The 23,465-nt window shown below is 51.3% G+C and overlaps 1 protein-coding gene across 1 annotated transcript in view; it reads left to right on the top strand.

The window, feature by feature from the left end:
• Positions 1-23,465, top strand: part of SSBP3 (single stranded DNA binding protein 3) — a 55,196-nt gene that overhangs the window by 20,168 nt on the left and 11,563 nt on the right. Inside the window, 1 exon segment of the mRNA XM_039555906.1 lies at positions 16,512-16,601. Within this exon segment, the coding sequence (XP_039411840.1) occupies positions 16,512-16,601 (90 nt within the window).

Here is a 23,465-nt window from a genome sequence, read left to right on the forward strand (position 1 = left end):
CGGGGGACAATTGCAAAACAGGATTACTGGTACTTAAAAATTCATAGAAAACGTTTCTTATCACAACGTCATAATTGTTATGACTCAGAAGAGTAGAATTGCCATTTTCCTGTGCCTTTTTCCCCCCCCTCACTTTTGTTGCATACCGAATCCCTTGCTGCAGCTGCGGGATCGTCAGGAAGGGGCGGGGGGGGGGGAACCAACAAACCAAGGCGATGCTTTATTTTATGCTAACTGCTGCATTTGACTTGAAAATGATGTCCCACTGGGTCTCGTGGTCAGCGTATTACGGCGTGATGGATGGCTGTCAGAGCGGCGGTGGCTGGCAGATTGCGATGGGTGGAGGAGAACAGATGCCCGGTGACTTCAGGGGCTTTAGCAGAGCCCAGGACTGAAGAGTGGAAAACAAAAGCAGATGGGAGAGCTCTGCTTGGGCTAACTATTCTTCTCCGGCCACGTGTCGGGGAGGGAAGCTCGCCGGGCGGCTGTGTCCCTTCTGTGCTGTTCCTCCGTGGTGAGCTGGCCTGCCTGCTGAAGCCCTGGGTGAACCCCACTTGACCTGAGGCCTGAGCCTACGTGCAGACCATCACTGCAGATCTCGAAAGGGCAACCTTTTGCCCCCATGAAAGAACAGCTTGCGCTCCATTTGATGGTTCCTGTTAACCCTTGGCCCTGCTGATGGAGCCAAGGCAAGGCCTGGGCAGGCTCCGGGGGTTGCCCTTTTGGAGGGTGTCTGCTGGTGTATTTTGTGCTCTGCTTGGTGTTTGTCTTTGGAGTTGGGCAGGACCCTGTGAATTTGAGTGGTGCTGATGGAAGGAGGTGGAAGGAGGAGAGTGAGCCTTTCCTGGAAGAGGCTGTTGTGAACAAAACCCTTTGCAGGTGCTGCTCTGCAACCCCTCATCTGCTTCCTGTCCTGTCTCCTGCAAACTTTCCTACACTTTCAAGCCCTTCAGAGGGTTTAGAAAGATCCTGCCTTGCCCTATTTTACTTCTTACATCTGTATTTCCTCGTATTTTACCCCTTCACTCTCTTCCTACCCCTCCGGTCCGTCCAAAGTTGGGCAGGTGGCTGCTGCCTTCCCAGCTGGCATTTGCTGGGGATTGCAGGGTTAATGGTGAAATTAAATTTCACTGCTGTTTTTAAATTAATTGAATCATCAGCGTGGGTAACGGGAAACAGTGGTATCATAATGTATTTGATATGGGTCTTTAAGTCAGCATTTGCTGTGAGATCTGGAGCACTAGATCTTGGTGGAAGCGATGGCTAACTGATATATTGCAGTTATGGCCACAGTACAAAGGCTCCTTCTGTGTCTTAAAAACGTTCAGGTCATGAAGTTGAGTTGGTTTATGATATGGCTGTTTTCTGTGCATGCTTCCCACAGTGCTCTTAGGTCATACTCGGAAAAACCCCGCAGCTGGCAGGAGTGGTGCTCCCAGCTTGTGCCTCTGGGCAGGCACCACATGTCCATGAAGATGCCCTTTTGGGTGACAGAGCAGCATTGGGCTTTTGCTCCCAGGACTCTCTGAAGTTTTTTCTGATGGAGGAAGCAGACACAGGGGAAAACATCCTTTTTCCTCAAAGAAAACAGTGGAAAGAGTTTTACTGATTTGCAGCATCATCTGTGCTTTCCTTGGTGGCCCTGAGGTGGCTTCAGGATTTTCCTTGGAGAGGAGAAGCTAACCACGCTGAGGGCCAGCATCCTCATGTGATGTCCTCACCGTGCTGGGGACAAAACTCCTAGCAGGCCACTGTATGGGCTCCTCTTTTCTTGTCCTTTACCTGGTCCAGAGTGGTGGGACTGCATCACAGCATGGTGCGTCATGGTGGATGGTGGCACACCCCTTCACCATTGCTAACAGAGGGCTGGTGTTAATTAAAAAGTGGAAAAAAGTAAAGTTTTAATGTATGTGTTGTGGAGGTTGCTTGCAGGCTTCCACCCATGAGGGGTTCCTGCATCCTATCCCAGCAGCCTGGGACTGCTGGAATAGGCAGGATGAGAGGAAATGACCTCAAGTTGCACCAGAGGAGGCTTAGATTGGATATTAGGAAAAATTTCTTCACTGAAAAGCTTGTCCAACCTTGGAACAGGCTGCCCAGGGCAGGGATGGAGCCACTGTCCCTGGAGGGATTTAAAAGCCGTGTAGACGTGACCCTCAGGGATGTGGTTCAGCGGTGGGCTTGGCAGTGCTGAGGGAATGGCTGGACTCGATGTTCTTAGAGGTCTTTTCTGACATCAGTGATTCTATGATTCCCTCTCGTCAGCAACTTCCTCCGGAGATCACAACTGTATAGATGACCCCGGCGTGCACCTACGGCCACGTCAGCAGCACTGCCTTTCTCAGCCAAAATCTCGAGGCTACTTAACCAACTGAAACCTCTCAGAAGCTGCCTTGATATGAATATTGATCTCCACATTTAACTCTGCTTTGCCCAGTTGATATTGCCCAGGCTGGTGGTGTGGAGGACAAGCAGGCTACGGCATCCACAGCTGGATTTTGGAACAGGATTTGGTGGGACACACCAAAAACCTCGATGCTGAGGAGCCTGTTCTAGTGCACTAGTTCAGATTTTGTGTGAAGACTTGGGTATTATTTCTGCTAGTTATGTCTCTAATGAGGTGAAACGTGCCATATGTTGTCCATAGGGAGGGAGCGCCGCAGGTGGGGCGGGGGCTGGCCTGGTGGGTAGTTGCTACATAGAAGAGCCTGAAACTGCCTCAAACTCAGACTTGGTGAGCCAAGATTCCAGCTGATCCGTCTGTGCCATGGGCATTGGTGCTGTGTCACATCTCAGAGCCATCTACAAACTGGCAGCACCTTCTTGCTCTTCGTCCACTGTCATGTTCTCCAGCGCCCGTCAGTTTTATCCTTCCATTCCTTCTTCCCGTCACAGGTTTTTGCTTCAAAATAAAGTGATTTTGGGGCCAGGCCCAACTGCGCAGATCCTTTGCCTGCTCGCGGGAGTAGCAGCTCTGGCCCTGATCTGTGCAGCCCAGGCTGCTCTCCAAGCAGAAGTTTGAAACTAAACCATAGCAGGGTAAAGAAATATTAATTGGTGAGTCCTGAACTTAATTTGAACAGGGCTCTGCTGTTTAAACAATTGTTGGAGCCATAAACCAGAAACCCTTAATTATGGCTAATTATTTTCTGCAGTGAATCTATATGGAAGCTCCTCTGCATGAGGGCTCCTCTGAAATGCACTGGTTGCGTGTTCAGGCATCATCCAGCCTGAATGTCCCTAATAAAATCAGAGGTATAAGTGTTGCCTCCAGCCCAGCTGCCTGACCAGGCAGGAGCCTGCTGCCTACAGTTTCCTTAAACCTGGGGGTCGGGGCAGCATGCAGGGGCTTGGAGGCTCCCCAGGCAGGTGGCTGGGGACCCGAGGGCAGGCAAGAGCAAGGCAGGAGCTGTTTAGGACATGGACTTTAAACTCTCTGGCATTTGGGGTTTGTTTAAAAACCAGCTAGGTAAATATTTGTGAAGCGGTTGGGATCCGGCTGCAGGGTCAGGCGCTGTGTGCAGCCCTGCGGGCTGGTCTGGCCTCCTGTGGATTCCGTCCTTCCCACAGCAGGAGGCATGTCCATCCTCTGCCCTGCCGAGGACATGGTGGAGGCAGTGCAGGGTGCTTGGCATCATCACTTGGGCCATGTTTCTCTAGGATTTGGGGTGAAAACGGGTGCCTAGAGGTCTCTCTCATGGGGTGTACCAGTGTGATGCCTCAGTGGGACATATTTAGAGTAGGTCTCCTGGCAAGGCTGCACTGTGCATCCCAGGAATGTCCCTTTTGTGCCATCCAGGCTACTTTTGGGGGTTGGTGGTGCCTTTTCCTGATGAACCTGGAGCTCCTGCCCTGTGCATCCCTGCAGGAGGGAGGCTGCTGGGGGGATCCTGGTGGGGATCCACAGTACATACTAGGGCATATAGGACCTGTGGCTTGTTAGGGATGATGGCACAGCAAGGGTAGCGTGGCAGGGATGGCATGGTAAGGATGGCACGACAAGGATGGCAGGGCAGGAGGATGGCACATCAAGGATGGCAGAGCAGGAGAACCGTGTGACAAGGATGGCACAGCAGGAACGGCAGGGCGGGAGGATGGCATGACAAGGATGGCAGGGCAAGAATGGCAAGGGTGGGAGGATGTCACAGCAAGGATGGCAGGGCAGGAGGATGGCAGGGCACGGTGCGGCGCCGGGGGAGCGGTCCAGGCTGCCTGTACACAGCAGCTGTCAGCGCTGCTGCCTTCACCCGCCCAGCCCCAGCCTCTTCCTCATGGCACAGATGGTTTTAACACTTTCCTGGGCCTTTTTTTCTATAATTAACTCTTGTTTGCAAGTGGGAAGACACTTCTTTCCTTTTGGCAGAGCCATCAAACTCTCCTCGGCGGTGTGCTTTTTTAAAGCCATCGTGTATCTATCCCCCAACTGCAGTCTGTTGTTTTTACCAGGCTCTTTTAAGGCACTGGGCTGCCCCCCCTTTTCTCCCCCCCTTGCTCTTGCCCTGAGGTAAAATCCGCAGGGATTGCAGGCGGAGGAGGCCCCAGCCAGCTCCGGCAGGGGAGTTAACGAATCCGGCCAAGGCGATACAAAAGCCGGTGCCCGGGGAGGGGGGAAGATGGAGGGGCCCCTTCCCTGCACCAGGAGCCTTTGAACCCCCCTGCTCCCAGCTTTGTGCAGCTTAGCAGGGTGCTGCCTGCACAAAGGCCCCTCGTCCCTCATGTCATTTCCATGCTGCAGCTGGGAAGAGTTTTCCCAGGAGAGGCCATTGCCCACTGAAAGCCTGGTGGGTGCTGGGGGTTGCTACGGTGGGTACCCTGTCCCATCAGGACAAGGGGAGGGAGAAACCCCAAAGAGCCCTGGAGCTTCACCAGTACTCAGGAATCTGTGGGGTGCTGTAGGATGGGTGGGCAGGGGAGGGGGGTTCTCTCCAGCCTGTGCTAAGACCTAGAAAAGCTAACTGGAATGCCACGGGCCATCCTCTGCCTTTTGGGGAGCTTAGGGTCTGTGGGGTTTGGAGGTGTTTTGCTCTCAGGGAGGTGAGGGGCAGCAGCTCTCAAAGCTGGAAGGTTTTGGGATGCCCAGCTTTGGGGATTGAGGAGGGTCAGCATCACAACCTGGTGCTTGTAGGAATGTCACCTTGGAGAGGAGGGTGCTGTGGGGGCCATGCCACTGGTGTCAACCTGCCAGCCCGTGCCTGGGTTTGTGTTGGGGTGTTGAAAGAGCAGCCCTGACTGTGGGGAGTGAAGGAGCTGTTCTTACCTATGGATATCAAATGGTGGATGTGAAACAAACAAAAGAGAAAAAGCCTATCAGGAAGTTTCCACCAGCAATTCACGGCCATGACCACCATGCCTGTGCTCCCTCCACTCCTCATCCCGGTCCATCCCTTGAACTCCGCTCACCGGCTCTGTAGCCAGGTTTTTCCCAGCACTGCCAGTCTAAACAAGACCTTGCAGTGATGCTCAGTGCTCTCACATCGCTCCCTCCCCCTCTCTGCTGTCTGAAAGCCTGGGGCTCTTTTTTTTTTTCCCTTGCTCTCCAGACTTTAAGTTTTCCTGCCTCACGTACCAGTTTATTGCTGGGTCAGGGGGCAGGGGTTTGCACGCTGGTTTTATAGGGTCCCTCCAGAGCCAGCTTCAAAAAGCTCCCAGTTCATAAATGGGGCGTTTGTATTAACCACTGTGTTTTGACAGGGAGAGGTGCTCTTAGAAGAGAAATAATTATTGTTTTGTAAGCTTTTAGGGTAACGTGGCTTGGAGTCGCATCTAACCAAACTGCTCTGTGCAAAAAAACGGTGATTTTTTAAAAACCCGTATTTTTATCAGAAATCCTCCCCTATCCCAATGTGCACCTTGTCAGTTGTGCAACCCCAGGGGGACTTTTCCACGGGGAAGTGCTGCAGCTCAGCTGTGCCTGGATCACCAGTGCCAGCGACACCAAAGCAATGCAGAGAGCTCGTAGTAAGGTAAATAAAACGTGGGGCCACTTCGGAGTGGTGTTTCTGATCCCCAGGTAAAGGCAGGCGAGAGGAAGCAGAGCAGGAGGCGAGCTGGTGTGTTGAATTCCATCTCATCCCATGGATGTGCACCTCTTCTCCTCCAGAACACGCTGAAATGGTTAAAATGCCTCTTCCCGTTCACCCTCCCCCTCCCAAGAAATCCCAGCCTACCAGGGGAGATCTGCGCCCCCTCCAAGCTAGCCCCTGGCTTTTTTTTGGCAGTGGAGAAAGCCACCAGTTCTTGGGAACAACACTGAATTACACAGTGGCTTACGTCAGATTTACTCCTCCTGTCCTTTGCTCTAGCTGCTCTATTAATTTTGAAATGCCTTGAGCAATTACCAGACCTAGGAAACACTGTTTTTGGGGGGCAGCACCTACAAATAACTGCAATAAACCCTACTGTTCAAAAAGGGAAGGGAACAGACATGGGGCTGTCCTTATCTAGATTTCGAGTGTTTTAATACGAATTTTCATTAGAAACCCTGTGTGTGCAGTGGTTGGGGGATCTCTCAGGGGTCTGGAGGGGGGGATCACACCCTTTCCCCACTCATACACCACTTTTGAGGTCCAAAGCATTACTCCCAGGGGCATGGAGGGTGCGAAGGGGCAGCCCGGGAGCAGATTTGGGATGTGAGGGCTCCATATGGCTGGAAGGGATTAGCCTGGAGGATTAGATGAGTGGAGAGGAGGGGAAAGTTGCTGCAATCCCCCCTCCCCAAAAATCCTCATCTCTGACCCCTGGCAGATGCGCAAAGATGAGTTCTGGGGACGATTAGCGCTGCTTGAGGTTTGTCTGTGCCCCTGGAGTCACAGCTCAGTCTCGGTGCTGCTGGGGTAAAGCGAGGCCTGGGCTGGGATCCTGTGCTGGCAGGTGGTGAGGAAAGCTGGGATTTTCCTCCTGCCACCGCCTCACACCCACATGTTGCACCTTCCCTTGTGCTCGGTGTGTTTCCAACCTGAGCTGTTTGCTCAGGCTTTCAGCTTGCCTGGAAAGAGTAGCAGGGGTGCTTGGACAAACCCGCTCCCCAGGGATGGGTGAGCCTGGGATACAGCACTTGGGAAGTCACATGTGTTGTGACCTTGGTCGTGGCCAACCGCTGCTGCTGTGGGATGTGGGGATGCAGGGTGCGCTGCAGCTCCAAACTGGGCAGTGAAACACTGCAGGGATGCAGGATGCACTACAGCTCCATAGCTCCACACCAAAACGCTGCAGGGATGCCAGCATGTGAGACGTTTTGTGGCTCCTTTCCTAGGCAGGATGTCAGTCAAAAGGTCTGCAGGAAGGGCAGAAAGAATATTTTCACCGTTTTTCAAACATCACCCTGGAAATCATGGGAATCATGCCAAGGCATGATGGCTTTTCTCCATCATCACTCAGTCGCAAAACCCATCTTGCTTGGGATTGGGGTTTGCCAGCAGCTTTCCTCATGGTGCTCCGGTGTTGCTGTCCCAGCAATGGCTCATCGAGGGCTGGGTTGGCTCTCAGAGCACAGCTGCAGCCTCATGAAGGATTTCCATACGGGCTTCTTGGGATGAATCAAGGGTGCAGAAACATGGAGGGTTAGTCATGGCAGTGCTCCCAGGAGGGTGGGTCCTGTAGGATGGGTGTTCCTTGGGTGGTGGCAAGGACAAAAGCCCATAGCCATCACTGCTGCTGAATACAGCAGTCCTCAAATCGGCACTGAGTCCATCCATCCCAGTTAATTTAGGGCTCTGAAGGGCTGCCCTGGGTCTGGCCATAGCAGTGCCGGCTGCTCCCGTGCAAAGTCCACCACCCTTCCTCCCCATCCACCTCTCCAGGGTTTATAGGATGTGCCGGACTTTGTCCCCGTGCAGCAAGTCACAGCCCTTAGTTAAGTTCAGCTGCCACCTCTGCCTCAGTTTAAGGCATTTCCACTCTTCCAACAGCATTTTTCATGGAAGATGCTGTGCAGAGAAGGTGCTACAAAGCACCCTCAAACATCAACAGAGCCACCTTTATTAAAAATGGTGATTTCTTTTTTTTGTTAACCTGCTGCTTTGTTAGAGAAGGGGATTTTTTTTCTTTTTTCTTTTCTTTTTTTTTTTTTTTAATTATTTCCTTTTTCAAGGGCTTGCTGTGGAAAAACTTTCACAGATCAGCAGGCAAATCCATCAGGGGCTGCTGCGAGCGGGGCTAGATGCTTGGCCGCCTCCGTAGGTACACAAAACCCGCCTGAACGCCCGCGAAAGGTTACGGCACTGCTCAAAAAGCACCGCCGTAACCTTTCGCAGGCATTCAAACAGGCTTTGTGTTATTACACGAAGATGGTGGCCACGAGCATCTTGTCAGGGACGGGCAGATGGTGTTCACCTGCTCCAGACCAACTTCTTTTGCCCTTTGCCTTTGGTGTCGGGGAATAATACCGGGGCAGCTGCTCGCAGTAAAATAGGCTTAAGCAAATGGGATATTTTGGCATTCAAGTGCACGACAAGAATGGGAGTATTTGCATTAATTCTCTCGTCTCTTTCCCTGCGGCGGGAGAGGATGGAGAAAGCCAGGGTGTTTTCCTGTGGGGTAGAGCCAGGGCCTGGTCTTCTCCGCATGGATTGGGGGTGGGAAGTGCTGGATGCTGTGCTGGGGTGTCAGTGCTCCATCCCACAGCATCCAACTGCCCAGACAATGGAAAAGGATGTTCTTCCGGGGAGGTCACGGTGTTTCCTGCTGCACTGCAAAGGCAGTTGCCGGGAAAGGGGGTCTCACCCCCTTCCCTGGGTTCTCTTGAGGGTTAGTTACCAGGCATCGCTGACTGCCCAAGCAAACTCACAGCTTGTTTTGTGTAGTTTTTGATTGCAAAGAGCAACCGATGACATCAACCGGCTGAAACACAAGGTGGCAAGAATTTGGGGGGGGGGGGGGAATTTGAAAAATATATTTGTAATCTGCACCCATCTTTAATGGGGAAATTGCTGCCGGACTCTGGATGCCTTTGAGGTGTTTTTCCAATGGGATTGGCAATATCCTCGTTAGTTGTCAGTAAATCCTTTGGACAAGTTAAAACTAGTTTTCTTCAAATGCACGTGGTGCAGTGGCGTGGCGTTTTTCTAAAGTCACGGGTTATTATTATTATTTTTCCTTCTTGAATTAGATTACCAGTTTAAATCTAGCTTTTCTTACAACCCCTTCCAAAACGCACTTGGCAGTTTCAATCTGGAAGAAGGCAGAGGAGCAGAGAAGAGCAGGCGCTGGGAAGCAGAAGTCCAGCTGCCAACATCAGCAGCCTCCCCTGCACCTCATCACCACATTATTACTAGTTTTTTGAGAGGGAGGCAGTATTTTCCTTAATATGATCTTTTCAAAGGCTGGTAGGAGAGAGGACTTGATTTTAGCTCTGATGCTTAAGGGAAGGATGGAAGGTGAGCTGGTGCACGTGCCACTGAGCGTCTAGCCATGCAGTCCCACGTAGTTACACCCCAGAAACTGCAGCATGGAGCAAGGGACATCACTGGGAGTAAAGTCCTGTGGAGCTTAACTATGACAACTTTGTAGCAAACTCCAGGAAATCACCTCTCCCAGCAGCTTTGCTTGCTGGGATCATTTCCCTCTTGGTTTTAAAAATTGTGATGTTTTTTAAAATCTGAAATTAATCTGTGGGCTTTCCATAAAGTCTTGTGTGGGTACATCAGGAGCAAGTTTCAGTGGAGCCACGGAGTGTCCAGTGCAGAAGGGAGTGCGGGTTGTTAGTGCAAGGAGCTGCCGGGTGGCCCTCACAGAGCTGAGCATCCCACACTGATAGATGAGCAGTAGATTAATAGTCCTAAGCAATTGCATTATCTAATGAAAATTTTATATAATTATTTTATATCACTTTTTTGGCAGGTAGACCCTGAAATGGATGGTATTGATTGCTGGAAAAGAGCCTGGCCTGTCGCTGGAATTATTAGAGGAGAATTGATAGTAATTAATACCTGTGTATTTACAGCATTTTCCAGGGTGCTAATTGCATGGGATCCATTTAAGCTGTTTGGCAGTGGGGAGGGTTCATACACTGGTTTTAAGGTGTAGCTGGACCTGGATCTTGTGCCGGGCAAGATGCTGGCAGTGGGAAGGCCAGGACCATCGGCTTCACCTTCACTCCAAGCCAGGGATAAGGGGGCACTCTGGGCTGCCCATGGCAAAGCATCCCTAAATAGCAGGGTTGGGGTGAATCTATACACCCACCACATGGTGTGAAGCCCTGGAGTGCTGTCCTCTGCAAAACCCTTCCTGAGTCAGGGGAAGCACTTCCAGCAAGCCCGGCTTCACTTCCCACAAGTTTCCCTTTGTAAACCTCCCTGTACACACGCGTGTGCAAAACGGAGCCTGACTGCGTTTAGTCTGTTTTACACCTCCCATGCTTATCCCCCCCCACTCTCCACCCCCCCTTTAATTCGGTCGCTGTGAAATTTTTGCAGCCCTGCCAAGTTATTTCCTTGGGATATATTTAGAGAAAGCCAGCTCAGCAGAGCGCGCTGGGTGTTTGTGGAAGGATGTTTGTAAATGTTAGCAGGAACGCTGGCGGGCTGGCGGAGCAGATGTCCGCGAGATGCTACCAAGAGCCTTATTTACAAACTTGTAAATGACTGAAGGGGTTTCCTTCCCGGGGATAAGGGGGACGCCGACTTAAGAGATTAAAATCCTATTGTTTCGTGGCCGGAGCTGCTGTCTCAGATTATCCTTTACAAGGGAGGGGGGAAAAAAAACCAACAAAAAAACCCGTATTAGCTTGAAACACCATTCAACTGTTGTGCCTTTTTTTAATGTTTTTTTTTTAAGGCTCAAGGAAAATACGGGGCTGGGGGTTGTTTCTTTCTCCGTAAAGGAGAGGGAAAAAGTGGCTGAGCGTGGCTGTTCCCAACCAGGGTGTATGCTGGAGCTTTGTGTGCCAGGTGGCTCACAGGTGATGGATTTAAAATAAGCACAAAAAGCTTGTGGTGTTGCAGAAGTCTAATTAAGCTGAACCTGTATGCACAGCATGATGTCCTATGGGAACACCCTGATGGCTTTTGGGTGGTTTGGTGATACTGCTATGAGCCCATTTAATCTGTTTTGGAGGGTTTTTTTGTATCTGGCAAATGCACAAAGCTTCATCCCAATGTTCTTTTACCTCCTCTTACCCTAAAATAAACCAAAACTGGTTTGTTTTGTCTTCTGGAGCATCCAGCCAAGTGGCTTGCACTGGAGGAAGCAGGATGGAGTGTGGCATACCCCAGCTGGCAAGCACAGCGTGCCCCAAAAACACGCTGAGCCCACCCGAGAGGCTCTGCAGGTGCCGTGGTTTTGAAGTGGGTGCCACAGTGGGTGCCTGCTGCTGGCACGTGGGCTGGCAGTTGCACTCTCAGAACCTGCAGCAGGCTGGTGTTCTATTTATTTTGGTGCACGTTGATGCAACACAGGCGCTGGCACCGACCCGTGGAGGGGGCTGATGTGGGAGAGGATCTGAGGGCTGGGTCGGGAGGAAGCGGTTGGCATGTCGTCCTCTGTGGTGTTAATCGGGTTACTCTGAGGTGTGGGAGGGTTCTATTATTAAATTTAAAACCTGGCTATATAAGATGAAGGCAGCTTTAACGAGATGAAAAGGCTTAACTGGAGTCCAATTAAATTCCGTATTACCTGTTTACGCAGCCTGCTTAAGTCCTGACCCGCACGCTGGTTTCTTCTTTAGGCTCCAAAGCCTGTGCTCTAGGCAAAAAAATAAAATCAAAGGAGACAGATAGATACCAGATCACCAGCATGTCCTGAGCACCCCCGCATGCTCCTACCCAAGGCAGCTGCTCCCATAGTGGCTGCGAGGTGTGAGATGCAGCCAAAATCCTCTCTTCTGGAGAGGAGAGAGAGGGCAAAAACAGCTGGAGCTCAAAAAGGAAATACCCAGCCACCCTTAGTTTGGTTCTAGGTCTGTGCCATGAAGGTGTTTTTGCTCTCCCCATCTCACTGCTAGGTTGATGGAGGCTGTGGCTGGCCGAGCAGCCAGTGCTGGTGGTGCTTCCCACGAATGGAGCACCCTCTCCGTTGCCTGACAGCACCTTGCACCACTGTTGGCAGGTTATTTTTATTAAAAATAAGTGTTTGGTGAAAGCCAGCATGGGATGCTGGGGCAAGATGGTCTCCTAGAGCATGCAGTGGGGACACCAGCTTGAATTTAATGGCAGAGTTACTACCACCAGTTGGAACCTGGTTTTCATAGATGGTTTCTGTTAACCATTGCTTGTGTTGGTGAAGCATGGCAGGTTTTTGGGTAGGTGGTGAGCTGAGGCTTGGCCACCATTGCCACCATTGTCTCACCATGACACTGAGAGCCCTGCAGGATGGGGTGCAGTGCCTTAGCCCACCTTCAAGCTGCTCTTCAATGTCCAGCAATGGGGATTAGGAGGAAGAATCCCTTGCAGCAGCCCTGTGTGTGGACAGCACATCCAGAAAGTTCCTTAGCTTCCCAAGCCCTCTCTTGTAGGGTACTGCCTTTTATTAGGCGGGTACCCTGGAGCTGGGGGCTGGGAGCAGCAACGTTCTGGTGGTGACGGTGATTTCAACCCACCTGCTCTGGTTTCTAAATTCAGCCCCCAAAACCCTCATGGGGCCTCGGTGGTGCCTCACGGCTGCTCTGGGGCCGAGCGTGCGGCAGGGCGGGGGGCAGGAAACGGCTCGCCGCACCCTGCTCGCAGCAAGCCCTCACGCCCAGCAAAGCCCTAAACCCTGCAGTAAAGAAAGTAAATAAATAAAAGCACCGGACCGCAGCTCCTCCCAGGGCTGTGGGACAGCGCAGGTGAGTTGTGTTCCCGGCTCAGCCGGCCTGGGAAAGCAAATGTGGGTGACACCAAAGTGCTGGTGGGGATGCGCCAGAGGCCGGGGAGCTGTGTGAGGCAGCCACGCCAGTGCCTCTTCCCTGCTGCTCTTCAGCACAGTTAATACAGCGGAATAACCTGGTTTCTCCTGAAGGATTGGGTTAAGAAAACAAGATGGTTTTAATAGCCCTTTTACATCCTGCATAGATTGCAGCTGAAGACCCTAACCGGCTTTGCAGCACATCTTTTCCTTTTTTCCCTTTTTTTTTCCTCCATAACCTGATGCCAGCGGTCCTGCGCAAGCGGGCTCCTGTCGATAATTCAAGTGCCCAGCTCCTGGCTGTGCTGTTTTGTCCGATTTCTATTGCCTCCTGACCTCCATCCTTCTTTATTTGCAAAGCTATACTCGCAGGCAGCGGTAATAAATCAATTAATGACTCTGATGAATCGTTTAATGGCTGACAAAATAACACTACAGTCAACAGCTTGGATCTCTACAGCAGTACCAGAAGATGCTGGTTGACTCAGGGTAGGGAGACGAAACAGAGACTGTTAGCTCAATTAGTGCAATTAGTGTGCGATTTAAAGGCTTAGACGGCATCTGCTGGCGTACCAGGCCGGTGTGTTAACTGAGAGCTTTGGTTTGGAAGCGAAACACGGTGATCCAGATTGTCATCATTCCGCTGGCTTCCACCAAAAAAAGAGGAAAATACCAACGTATGTGGCAGGGAATTAAAAATACATATGTGTGTTTGTGTATATAGCTATACATGTGCGCCCCAGGAACACATATATATTGATTTCCAACGTGGAGAAAATTTGCCATCTTACTAAAGGCAAATGAGCTGGCGTGCCAGCATTGCCAGAGCTGTCCTGGCTCATTTCTGGCAGTGGTTTCCATGTGCTTTGGTGGAAGGAAATTCAGGGTATCACATGCCAATGGGGACCTTCATGTGGCTGATGTGCTTCTGGTTCAGTACCAGCTTGGATGTGGTGGCACAGCAGTTCCATGCCCCTTTTGGCCAGCTTCTGTGGCAACTGCACATTGTATCTGCACCGGGGAGACTCGATGGGTTTTAGATAATTCACCTAAGGAAAGAGCTTTCGAAAGCAAACTGCAACTAAGAGTCCCTAAAAAGAGTTTCTGGGACAAAATGGTGAATAGAAACCATGTGGGAGGAGTTGCGTGGCCAAAAAAGTCCTGGAAATGGGTGCTGGATAGCCCTTGGGTTTGGGCGCTGACCCTTAGGGTTTGGGTGCTCACCCTTAAGGTTTGGAAAAGTTGTTCCTGCTGTCTTTTTTCCCCTTTTTTCTTTCATTTCTGGCACGCCCAAGTGTTTTACAGAGCTGCTCCAGCCACGGCTGCATTCCCATCGCTTCACAGGGCTAAAGGTGCCTCGGTGTTTACCTTAGCAGCGGTGATGGGGAGGGGAATAAAAAAAGAAATAAAATGTCACTTTGCAGCCTTGTAAATCATTCATCAAGGGCTGACCAATTTGGCTCCCATCCTACAATATGCTCAGGGCACTTGCGGGTTTTTAATTACCGAGTTCTGCCAAGCGCCACATGTGTGAGGAACTTTAAATCCCCGTTTACGCCGCGAAAGCATAGGTGAGGTTTCAGGGTGTTTAACACGGAAAAATACTCTGTGGTTTTGTGGAAAAATGGGCATTTGCTTCAAGATTTTCTTTGGCTCCTCTGCCCTTCTCCCTCTGCTCCCTGTTGCAGATGGGAGGAGAGGAGCAGCTTTCTTTCCCCCTGGATCCCCAAATCCATGTGCCTCCTCACTCCCCGCCACTTCGGGATCCATTTCGCTTTGGGAGATTCCCCAAGCAAAGGATTATAGTGTGCTGGAAATCTCTTGAAACCATAAAATATCACCTTGGCAGCTTTATTGCAGCGCTTGCCGCCTTGGGAGAGAAGCGTTTTGCGTGATAGAGGGTTTAATAAAGGAAATTCCAAATGGGCTCGCTGCAGTTTGGGGCTCGGTCTTATATATTTTTGCATTAAGAACCGTCATCTGCTTTGCAGAGAAACTGCAATATGTTCATGGCCTTGGATTAAGATTTGGTTTTACTTTTATAGCTGACCCACTTGGGGGGATGGAGGGAGGGGGAGAAGTGGGTTCACTCCCTCTCCCATCTATTTTTGCTGCCGTCTGATGTATAAAAAGAGCCTGGAATGGGCAGGCTTATTTTTCCTGCCAGGACTTTTTTTTTTTATTAACTGTAAAAACACTCAGATCTGGCCTTTGCTGCTGATGGGGGAAAGGCTGCTCAGGATGCCTTGTTCAGGGGCACGGGGGGAGTGTGGTGTGGGCTGTGCCTGGGGTTGCAGGACTCTGTAGCCTCAGGGGGAACTGGTTATTTCATGAAGGGAGGCTCTTACTGGGGAATCAGCCTCCGCTGTTGTCTGTGTCACTTGCAGCTCTGAGGTGCTGCGGTGGTAAAACCAACCACTCATCCGGCATGGTCCTGGCCTTCATCCGACATCCTGCGTGCCAGCTCCTGCTGGAGAGCGTGATGAGGGGCACAAGGGATGCCCTGGGAAGGCACAAGGCAATGATTAGTCAGGTGCTCCCCTGCCTCTGCAAGGCTTTCTGGTCAGAAATAGCAAGATTGCCGACCAAACATGGGGATCCTATCATGGCAATCCTTAGTCCTTAGTAATAATCCTTAATTTTCCAGGCTGCTCTGACAGCCTGGCTTCCCCCTCTGCTCACATCTTGTGGTTGTTGCTGCATCAGATGCGGTCAGGAGCCGGGGCTGGCTCAGCTGCTGTTGGGACGTGGAGTTTAGTGGGTAAAACCAAGCCTGAGCAGGCTCACATGTACCCCATCTGTTCATGGGATTTCCTCAGTGGAAAATTTTTCCACTATGGTTTTAGGTGGGTACGTCCATCATAAAAATTGGTGGAGGGAGTAGTTCAGTGATCCAAACCTAATTAACAGCACTGAGGTGCCTTTATAACTGCCCTGGGAATGGAGGTCACTTGGTGGTGGCAAACTGGGCTGCACTTGGATGGCACAGGTACTGCTCCTAACCCCACAGGGGTGTGTCACCAGCAGTGGCTTTTAGGGAAAGATCTTTTTCTTATATTTTCCATTAGAGTGGGAGCTTCCCATAATGCTGGTGCTTTCCCAGAAGTAGTGAATAAATACAAATAGGGATGCTGAGGAGCAAGTGGGGTGTCCAGGTACCCCATGTCTGTCTCTGTCCCACCTTTTTGGGGCTGGAGCTGTGCTGGTGGCTCATTCTGGGGAGGCAGGAGGGGGAATGTGACTCCACAGGTTGAGTGCAATGAATTTGGAAATGAATAATAAAGTCTTGGCATGCTGGTGAGGTCAGGGAAGCATAATTTTGGAAGGACAGGGCTAAACCATCAAGCATGGCGGGGAGGTAGGAGAGAAGCATTTTCAAAGCTTTCAAGCAGCTTCTGCCTAAAATGACACATTGGATGAGGCTCCTTGGTGGATTAACAAGACTCAATGCCTGGATAAATGAATAAACAAACCCTAGAATCATCTCCAGGTTCTGTGTGGCCATCTCCTCCGTGGGTGAGTCACAGAGACCGGTGCCCCTCCAGCTGTGAGCATCCTCCAGGGGGAAAGATGCTCAGGGCCCCAGAGATACAAGGCAGATGGACTCAGTAGGATGTGGCAGGAGAGGTGGCATTTTTGATGTGCTTTTGTCATAACTCTGATCATGTTTGCCCTGGTTTTGTTCCCCGCAGAGCGCAGCTGCTGCCCCGAGTCCCGTGCTTGGAAACATTCCCCCGAATGACGGGATGCCCGGGGGCCCCATCCCGCCCGGGTTCTTCCAGGTAGGCTGCCGCTCCTCCCGGTGCTCCCTCCACACCGCGCACGTGTTTGCTTTCGCTCTGGGTGTCAGCGCTGTCATGCCTGTGTTGTTTTTTTTTCCCCAAGAGGATGCTAGGGAAGCAGCATGCCTGCACAGCTGACCTGTCTAGGAATAACTTGTGTTCTGCTGTCCTTCCACATTTGCTTTCTATCTTTTGTGGCCTTAAAGCAAATTCCTTTCTCGCTCAAAGAGGTTACTGTGTATTTACAACCAGTGTTTTTTTACAAAGCTGCTTGGTTTGTGTTTGGGTTGGGATTGTATTTGTTCTCCAGTCCTAACAGACGGGCGTAATTGAAAACATTCTGGATTTTGATTCCTGAAGCTTTTTCCCCCTCCTCTGGTTAACCACTTGATTTTTTCCAAATGCAATCACTGAACGCATTAACAAGCCCTGGCTGCGGCTGCAGGCGGGAGTGGGCTCCAGCCAAATCCCTGAATGCCGTGGAGGCACCTTGTAAGCAAATACCCAGCAAAGTCCCCAACATCCCCTCACTCCTTCCTTATCCCACACCGAGCTGACAGAGGAGGGGCTAACATGTTTGGAGTGATGCTGACAGAAAGGACACAACAAGGACAAAGAAAAGGAGTTTTCAAACCTCAAACCTTGGGGGTTTTCTCAGGAATCTCTTTGCCTGGGGTGAGCTGCACTGGTTTGCAGCAACATAAGCTTTCGGTGCTTTAAAATCCTCCTGCTTGAGGACGAAACACTTGTTCGTGTTAAAAATGGGATAAGAGTTGAAAGGAATATTTGTTTTGGCAAGCTGGGCTTTTTTTAATCTGGGCTTGTGATTTGTATATGGGAGAACTTCTCGGGCAGTAGACAGGCGAGCTCGATAAGGAGCTTGTGATTTATTGTGGCGATATCTGAGCCTGATATCGGCGATTGCGTTTGTGTGGGAAGGGGGAAGGAGGGTCCTGTCTTTTTTTTTTTGAGAGAAAGAGAGATCCCATTTCCTGAACATGCTTCTGACAAAGTAATATCTGATATTGATCGGGAACCCTAAAACAGGCGAATCTTGTAGCAGCGCTCGGCGGCAGGGGGTGAAGCCAACGGCGGAGATGCAATCTCGCAGGTCATAGCTGCTGCCAGCAATCCGAGTGCCAAGCTGCTACTTCCAACAAATGTGTCTCCAAAACGTCCTGATCTCGCCCCGTGGTGAAGCTGACTGTCCTTTGGGGCTTCTGCTTCACGCCGAGCTGCGAGGGCTGCAGAACTGGCATGAGTTTAGGGCAAGGCACCAAGAGTATGGGTTGGCTTTCCCGGAGCGGGAAAGGTGAGGAAGAGGAGTCACATCTCTCCAGACTTACTGTTCATGCTGCCGTCTTGACTCTTCCTGTTGACAGCCCCCAAGCTGTCCCCCCGCTTTCCTTTCTGCCCTCCTGTAGCACTTTTGCACTGAGGGTCTGATTCAGGAGCAAACAACCCATCCTAGCTCCCTGCCTGCCATGCAGCTGGCCTGGGAGCCGCTGGGGCAGGGGGTGGCTCAGAAGCAGGAGGGGATCCTGAAGCCCCAGATAATGTAATAACACTGGTACAGGTGTCGTGTGGGGGATGCTGCCCATCCCCAGCGCTGCCGGAGGGAAGAGAGGGTGGGTGCTGGTGCATATGGCTCACATGTGACATCTCAAGAGCCTGCCTTTCCTGAAAGCCCTCCAACATCTGGTTTCTCCTCCCAGCCCTCGGGATGGAAAGCAGAAGAAAAATCCCACCTTTTAACACAGTCTGAACATCGCCTCCATGAAAGCCTGTCTGATTTATTGCGGGTGCTGGAGCCGATTCCAGCTTCGGGAGATGCTGGAGAGCAGCTCTTTGCAGAGGTGGGCTGGAGGCTCAGTGTCGAGCCAGTCACAGCTCGGGGGTAATTTCCTATCTGTAGGAGATTAAAGTGCCTAAATTCAGAGGGCAAAAACAAAAAGGTCACAGAAGATAGAAAGGATTTTTCCCCAACCTTTGGTATGCCAGCCCTGGGAGTGAGTGAGGTGGTACCACCTCAGCCAGTGCCATCCTCATGCCAGGAGACTGCTGGAGAGGACTCATGGATTTTCAGCATCTCGCTCTTCTGCACCAGGGACCTGCAAGGGATATTCCCAAGGGTAGCAGGCATGGGCAGATAGTTTTTAAGAGGAATTAGAGACTGGTCATGTCCAGGCTTGGTGGGGCATCACACAGGGAGCTGAGGAATGAGTCACCGGCAAAGCTCAGGTAGCAGAAACCCTGCACTACCACTCTGGGGGTGCATGACCGCCCCCAGCCCTGAATGTGAGGATGTCCACCACAGATTGGCAAAGGAAGAAAATGTATATGGACTGTTCCTGGGACTCTGTAGCCCAAACCCATGTGAGTGAGCTTGGGAGAAGAAAGAATGTTCCAGGAAAGGGAGAAGCAAGAAGGACTCCAGGCTACAGTGCCCATCCACAGCCACTGCCTTGCAGTGAGATACCCTTCCCAGTGCCAGGGCTCAGCAGCACCTTCGGGCCAGGGGCCAAGGGAAGTGCAGCCTGCAGAATCTCCCAAAATTATGGGAAAGGAGAGGCCCATGGCACTCCTGGGTTGCTGGGGCATTTCATGGTGCCAGCCAGTGGCACAGCATCGGCTGCGCTCCGGACAAAAGGTTGGCTGGGTTGATGGCCAGCATGGGTAGATGCTTTTATTTAAATCTCTCTCTTTGTCCCATTGGGATGAGCAAACAAACCCTCTGCTCATCCTCCTAAAGGTCATCAGAGGCGTTCCTGCTTTTGTTTTGAAAGCTGGATTCATGCCGGGGTGCAGATCCCTTGCAGGAGGGACAGGGGGGTGCCAGGGAAATACAGGAAGGAAAAGGAAAAATTGAAAGCAATTAATATCACACCTTTATACCACTAAATAAATGAGGGGGAGGGGGGAGCAAGTCAGCAGCCCCCCAGCCATGCCTGCTCTCCCCAGCGCCGCCCCGTACCCCGCGCTGATGAAATGGAAAGTTGACCATAAATCAATGTCGGTGCTGCGTTAGCTATGCATCAGCGGCTCGGCGCCGAGATGCACCAAAACAAAGCACCGGCTGCTCCGTGTTCCCACACTGCCCCCTAATGCAGACAGACCTCTGGAGCTGGGGAGGACCGGGGGCTCCAGAGCCCGGGGGGCTCCCCCCCTACATCCCCTGCCCTCCCCGCCTCTCCTCCCCACATCCTGGAGACCTCCCTCTTTGGGTGAGGTCGCCCGTGGGGTGAGGATGGTAAAGCCAGGGACAATAGGAAGGGGTCCATGTTGTCCTGCTCCCTCCTTGGAGGCCACCATTTTCCCCCTGCCCAGCTGTCCTGATGTCTCAGTGGGATTTGGCACTGCTCGGCAGGTGCCACCAGCTCTGGTTAGCCAGTTCCTGTGAGGCAGCACAAGAGCCATAAAACCAGGCTGCTCTTCCCAAAATCCTGGGGTAGAACTTGGTACCAGCCTGCACCAGGCAGGGTTTGAAGGAAGGTAGCCTACAAGCTGGAGGAAAGGAAAAGCAAGCATCAGAGAAAGTTTTTTTTCTGGAAGTTTAGTAGGATGCCCGAGGCTTTTGTACCGAGTGTCTGGAGCATATGGTGGGATTTGCAGTCAACTTTCTCTCGGGTGCTCCAGCCAGATGGAGGTGACTGTTCTTGGCTCTGGCTGACACGGGTTTGTTTCCTGAAGAGCTTGTGTTAAACATATTCCTTAAAACCAGGCTTCTGCAGTTGGGAGCCCCAGCTGCAGGCGAGGCAGAGCTCCTGCCCACGACTGCCTTTCGCTGTCTGCGGGGGAACTTGGCCCGCCTCGCCTCGCCTTGCCTTGCTGCATTGCCTTGCCTTGCCTTGCCTTGCCTAACCTCGCCTTGCTTTGCCTTGCCTTGCTTTGCCTTGCCTTGCCTTGTCTAACCTCTCCTGGCCTCGCCTTGCCCTCTCTCGGGAAGGTTCTCACCCAGCACCACATGCTGGAAGTCAACCAGGGTCTTTCTCTTTGAAGGCAACTGGAGCATCTCTCCTAAAGGCTAAAGTGATACCTCATTTTTTTCTTGACAACTTGCAAAACATCTCTCTCCTTCAGTAGAAATAAAGCTCCTCTCCAATAAACCCAGGCATGGCTTCAATTAATATCCATCTAATTTATTTTAGTATTTTCTAACGTCAAAACTGGCAGGCAGGGGCAGGTATTTTAAACACAAGATGCCTCCCTATTGCTATCTCGAAACCATCGGTGTCTCATGGCAGTGATGCTTTGCCTTCTCGTACCGTCCTGCCTTGTTCTGCCACCCCCAGAGGTGCTTGAAAATGTTTTTAAATAGCAAAACTCCCCCATTAGCTGAAAGTATGTAGCCCATAAAACATGATCCATTTGTGGTGAATTACACTGGAAACATAAATTGACACACGCAGAGCTATGATTGCTCATGCCATTTTCCATCTTTAATATTTTACAAGAAGTTTGAGGAGTCGAGCTCATGAAAGACAGAGTGGAAATAACCTGATCTCCTGGAAACTCCCTGTAGGAAGCAGCTGTGGCAGCAAACTTCGGCTGTCCGGCAAGCCAGGCTGGGCTTTGAAAGTCCCTGGAGTGTAGAGGGGAGAAAAAAATGAAGCAGAGCAGAGGTTGGGGCACCGACAGCTGTTGGAAACAGTTTCCTCTAACACCGTTTCAGCTGTGGATTTGTTTTTGGTGTTTTTTGAGGCAGCTACAGGAAGATGAAGAACAACCCCACACACAAGAGTGTCCAATTTGGGGAAAAAAGGGAAAACTTATTAGATTATGGAGTTTCTCTGGTTGGATAGAGCGCTGGTTGGAGATGAGAGTGAAGCAACTGCAGAGCAGGTCCTGCTTGCCCAGCATGGAGTGTCAGAAGGAGCTGTGCCGCAGGGATGTGTCTCCAGGGCTGGACAGAGGGATGTGGAGGAAGCAGGACGGCATGTGTTCAACGTCCTCTTTTAACAGGAGTAGTTAATAACTGCTAAACACAGGGTTTTTTAAGAAAAAAGGGATGTTCTGTTGGTTGGTGCCCACAAGTCATCTCTGCAAAACACTTGTCTCAACTGCAATGATCCATCGGGAGCATCTGCTGCTTCCTCTGCAGCGAGGCAATTCCATGCGAAAAGGCAACCGCTGTGGCAGGCCTTCCTAGCCCTACACGGGTCCCAGCCCGGAAACATCTGTAAATATTTATGGAGATAACACTGTCCAGAGGGGCTGCGTTCCTGACGGAGCAGGGCAGCCGTGCCGAGGGGGCTGCGGCAGTCGCAGCTCCGAGCGAGCGTGTTGGATGCTGCTGCTGGGAAAAAGCAAGAAAAGAAGGAAAAATAAAAAAGCTGCTTTCATCTCCTACCTGCCTGCCAAAACATTTGCACAAGCTGGGCATCACCTTATCCAGAAGTGTCCTCTGGGAACGGTACCACATGGGATAATGCAAGGGCAAGGATGCTGCGGCGCCGAGCCTGGAGCATCCCGGGAGCAGCCTTGGTGTTGGGGCAGGACCACGCTCCAGAGGATGCACTCAGCAGCACAAACAGCGGATGCTCTCTGGATCCAGCTGCCACAGGGGATTTTTCTCTGGTGGAAATGCTGCCATGTCCCATAGATGCTTTTTTTCCAATAATCAAACACTGTTGGCTCTGCAGCTCGAAATGCAGAGCCAGAGCATCACCTTCAGGCCCAGCCAGGGTGCTTTCAGGTGGCCGTGTCTCCCACGTGTTTGATACCTGTTCACCCCACATCCTCACCTGCTGTGGGATACGAGGGGAAGGACATCGGTACCTGGACAACAATGACCCCCTCCTGCAGCACAAGGCAGGCATCATGGGGGACACTGACTCTTGCAGTGATGGGGCTTGAGGTTTGGCCTCTGCCAGCCCTGGTTTTTACCTTCCAGTTGGTTTCATCACTCATTCACCTCTTCTGATCTTCCCTACCCCAAATCCTGTGGCTGAGGCATGTAGGAAGGGCTTTGGTGGTGGCCAGACCTCACTGGGGGATAGTGGGAGCTGTGTGCTGCTCTTGCTGCACTTTGCATTCACAGACAGACTTAGCAACTCAGAAGCAGAAATAAGTCAACTTCAATGCCTGGAGAGGACTTCTGCTAAAGGAGGTTGATGCTGCAGTTGGACCTCAAAGGTTTGTCTTCTCCACTTTGGTGGGACATGGATGGAGAAGGCAGGGGGAGGGCTGTCCTGAGGTGCTGTGACCTGGTCCAGATGAGGTTGGCCAGGCAGTAAGGGCAGGGCCTGGTTCCTTTTGGCTCCTGGAGAATAAATGGTGGTGCAAGTGGTGGGGTTTCAGCGGCTGGAGCAGAGAGGCTGGCAGGAAGCTGTTGGTTTTAAATCCGCTTGGCTCCATCTCACCGCCGAACCATTCAAATTTAAAAAAAAAATTAAAAAAAAAAAAAAAGGGGGAAGAAGAAAAAACCCACCCTCTTACTTTATTTACATTGCACTCAAGTTTCCGCCGTACAAAAGATTTGCAGGTGCAAATATGTCCTGCCTTCATTAACTTCCCCTCCCTTTTTAATTTATGTGATTTCAATTTTCCTTCCCTGTACTGTTAATTAGGGGACCCTCTAATCAGTACCATTATCACAGTGGTATTCATGTTTAGGAAAGCTGCTAAACAAATGCTTGCAAAATTGCTAAATGGCTAATTAATGTCTGTTAATTAAGAAAATTGCTCATGGTAACAAACCATGCCATTGCTGGCAGCAGCTAGAAGGCGAACACTTGTTGAAATTAGTAACGAGGCAGGTAGAGAACATCTGCTCCGGCGCCGGTCCTGGAGCCTGCCGTCGCTTCCCATCACCTACTGACAGAGCTCCTGTGCTTTCTGTACCAATTACACCTCCTTTGACTC

The sequence above is a fragment of the Corvus cornix genome, chromosome 8 (assembly GCF_000738735.6).
Source record: "Corvus cornix cornix isolate S_Up_H32 chromosome 8, ASM73873v5, whole genome shotgun sequence".
NCBI lineage: Eukaryota > Metazoa > Chordata > Aves > Passeriformes > Corvidae > Corvus > Corvus cornix.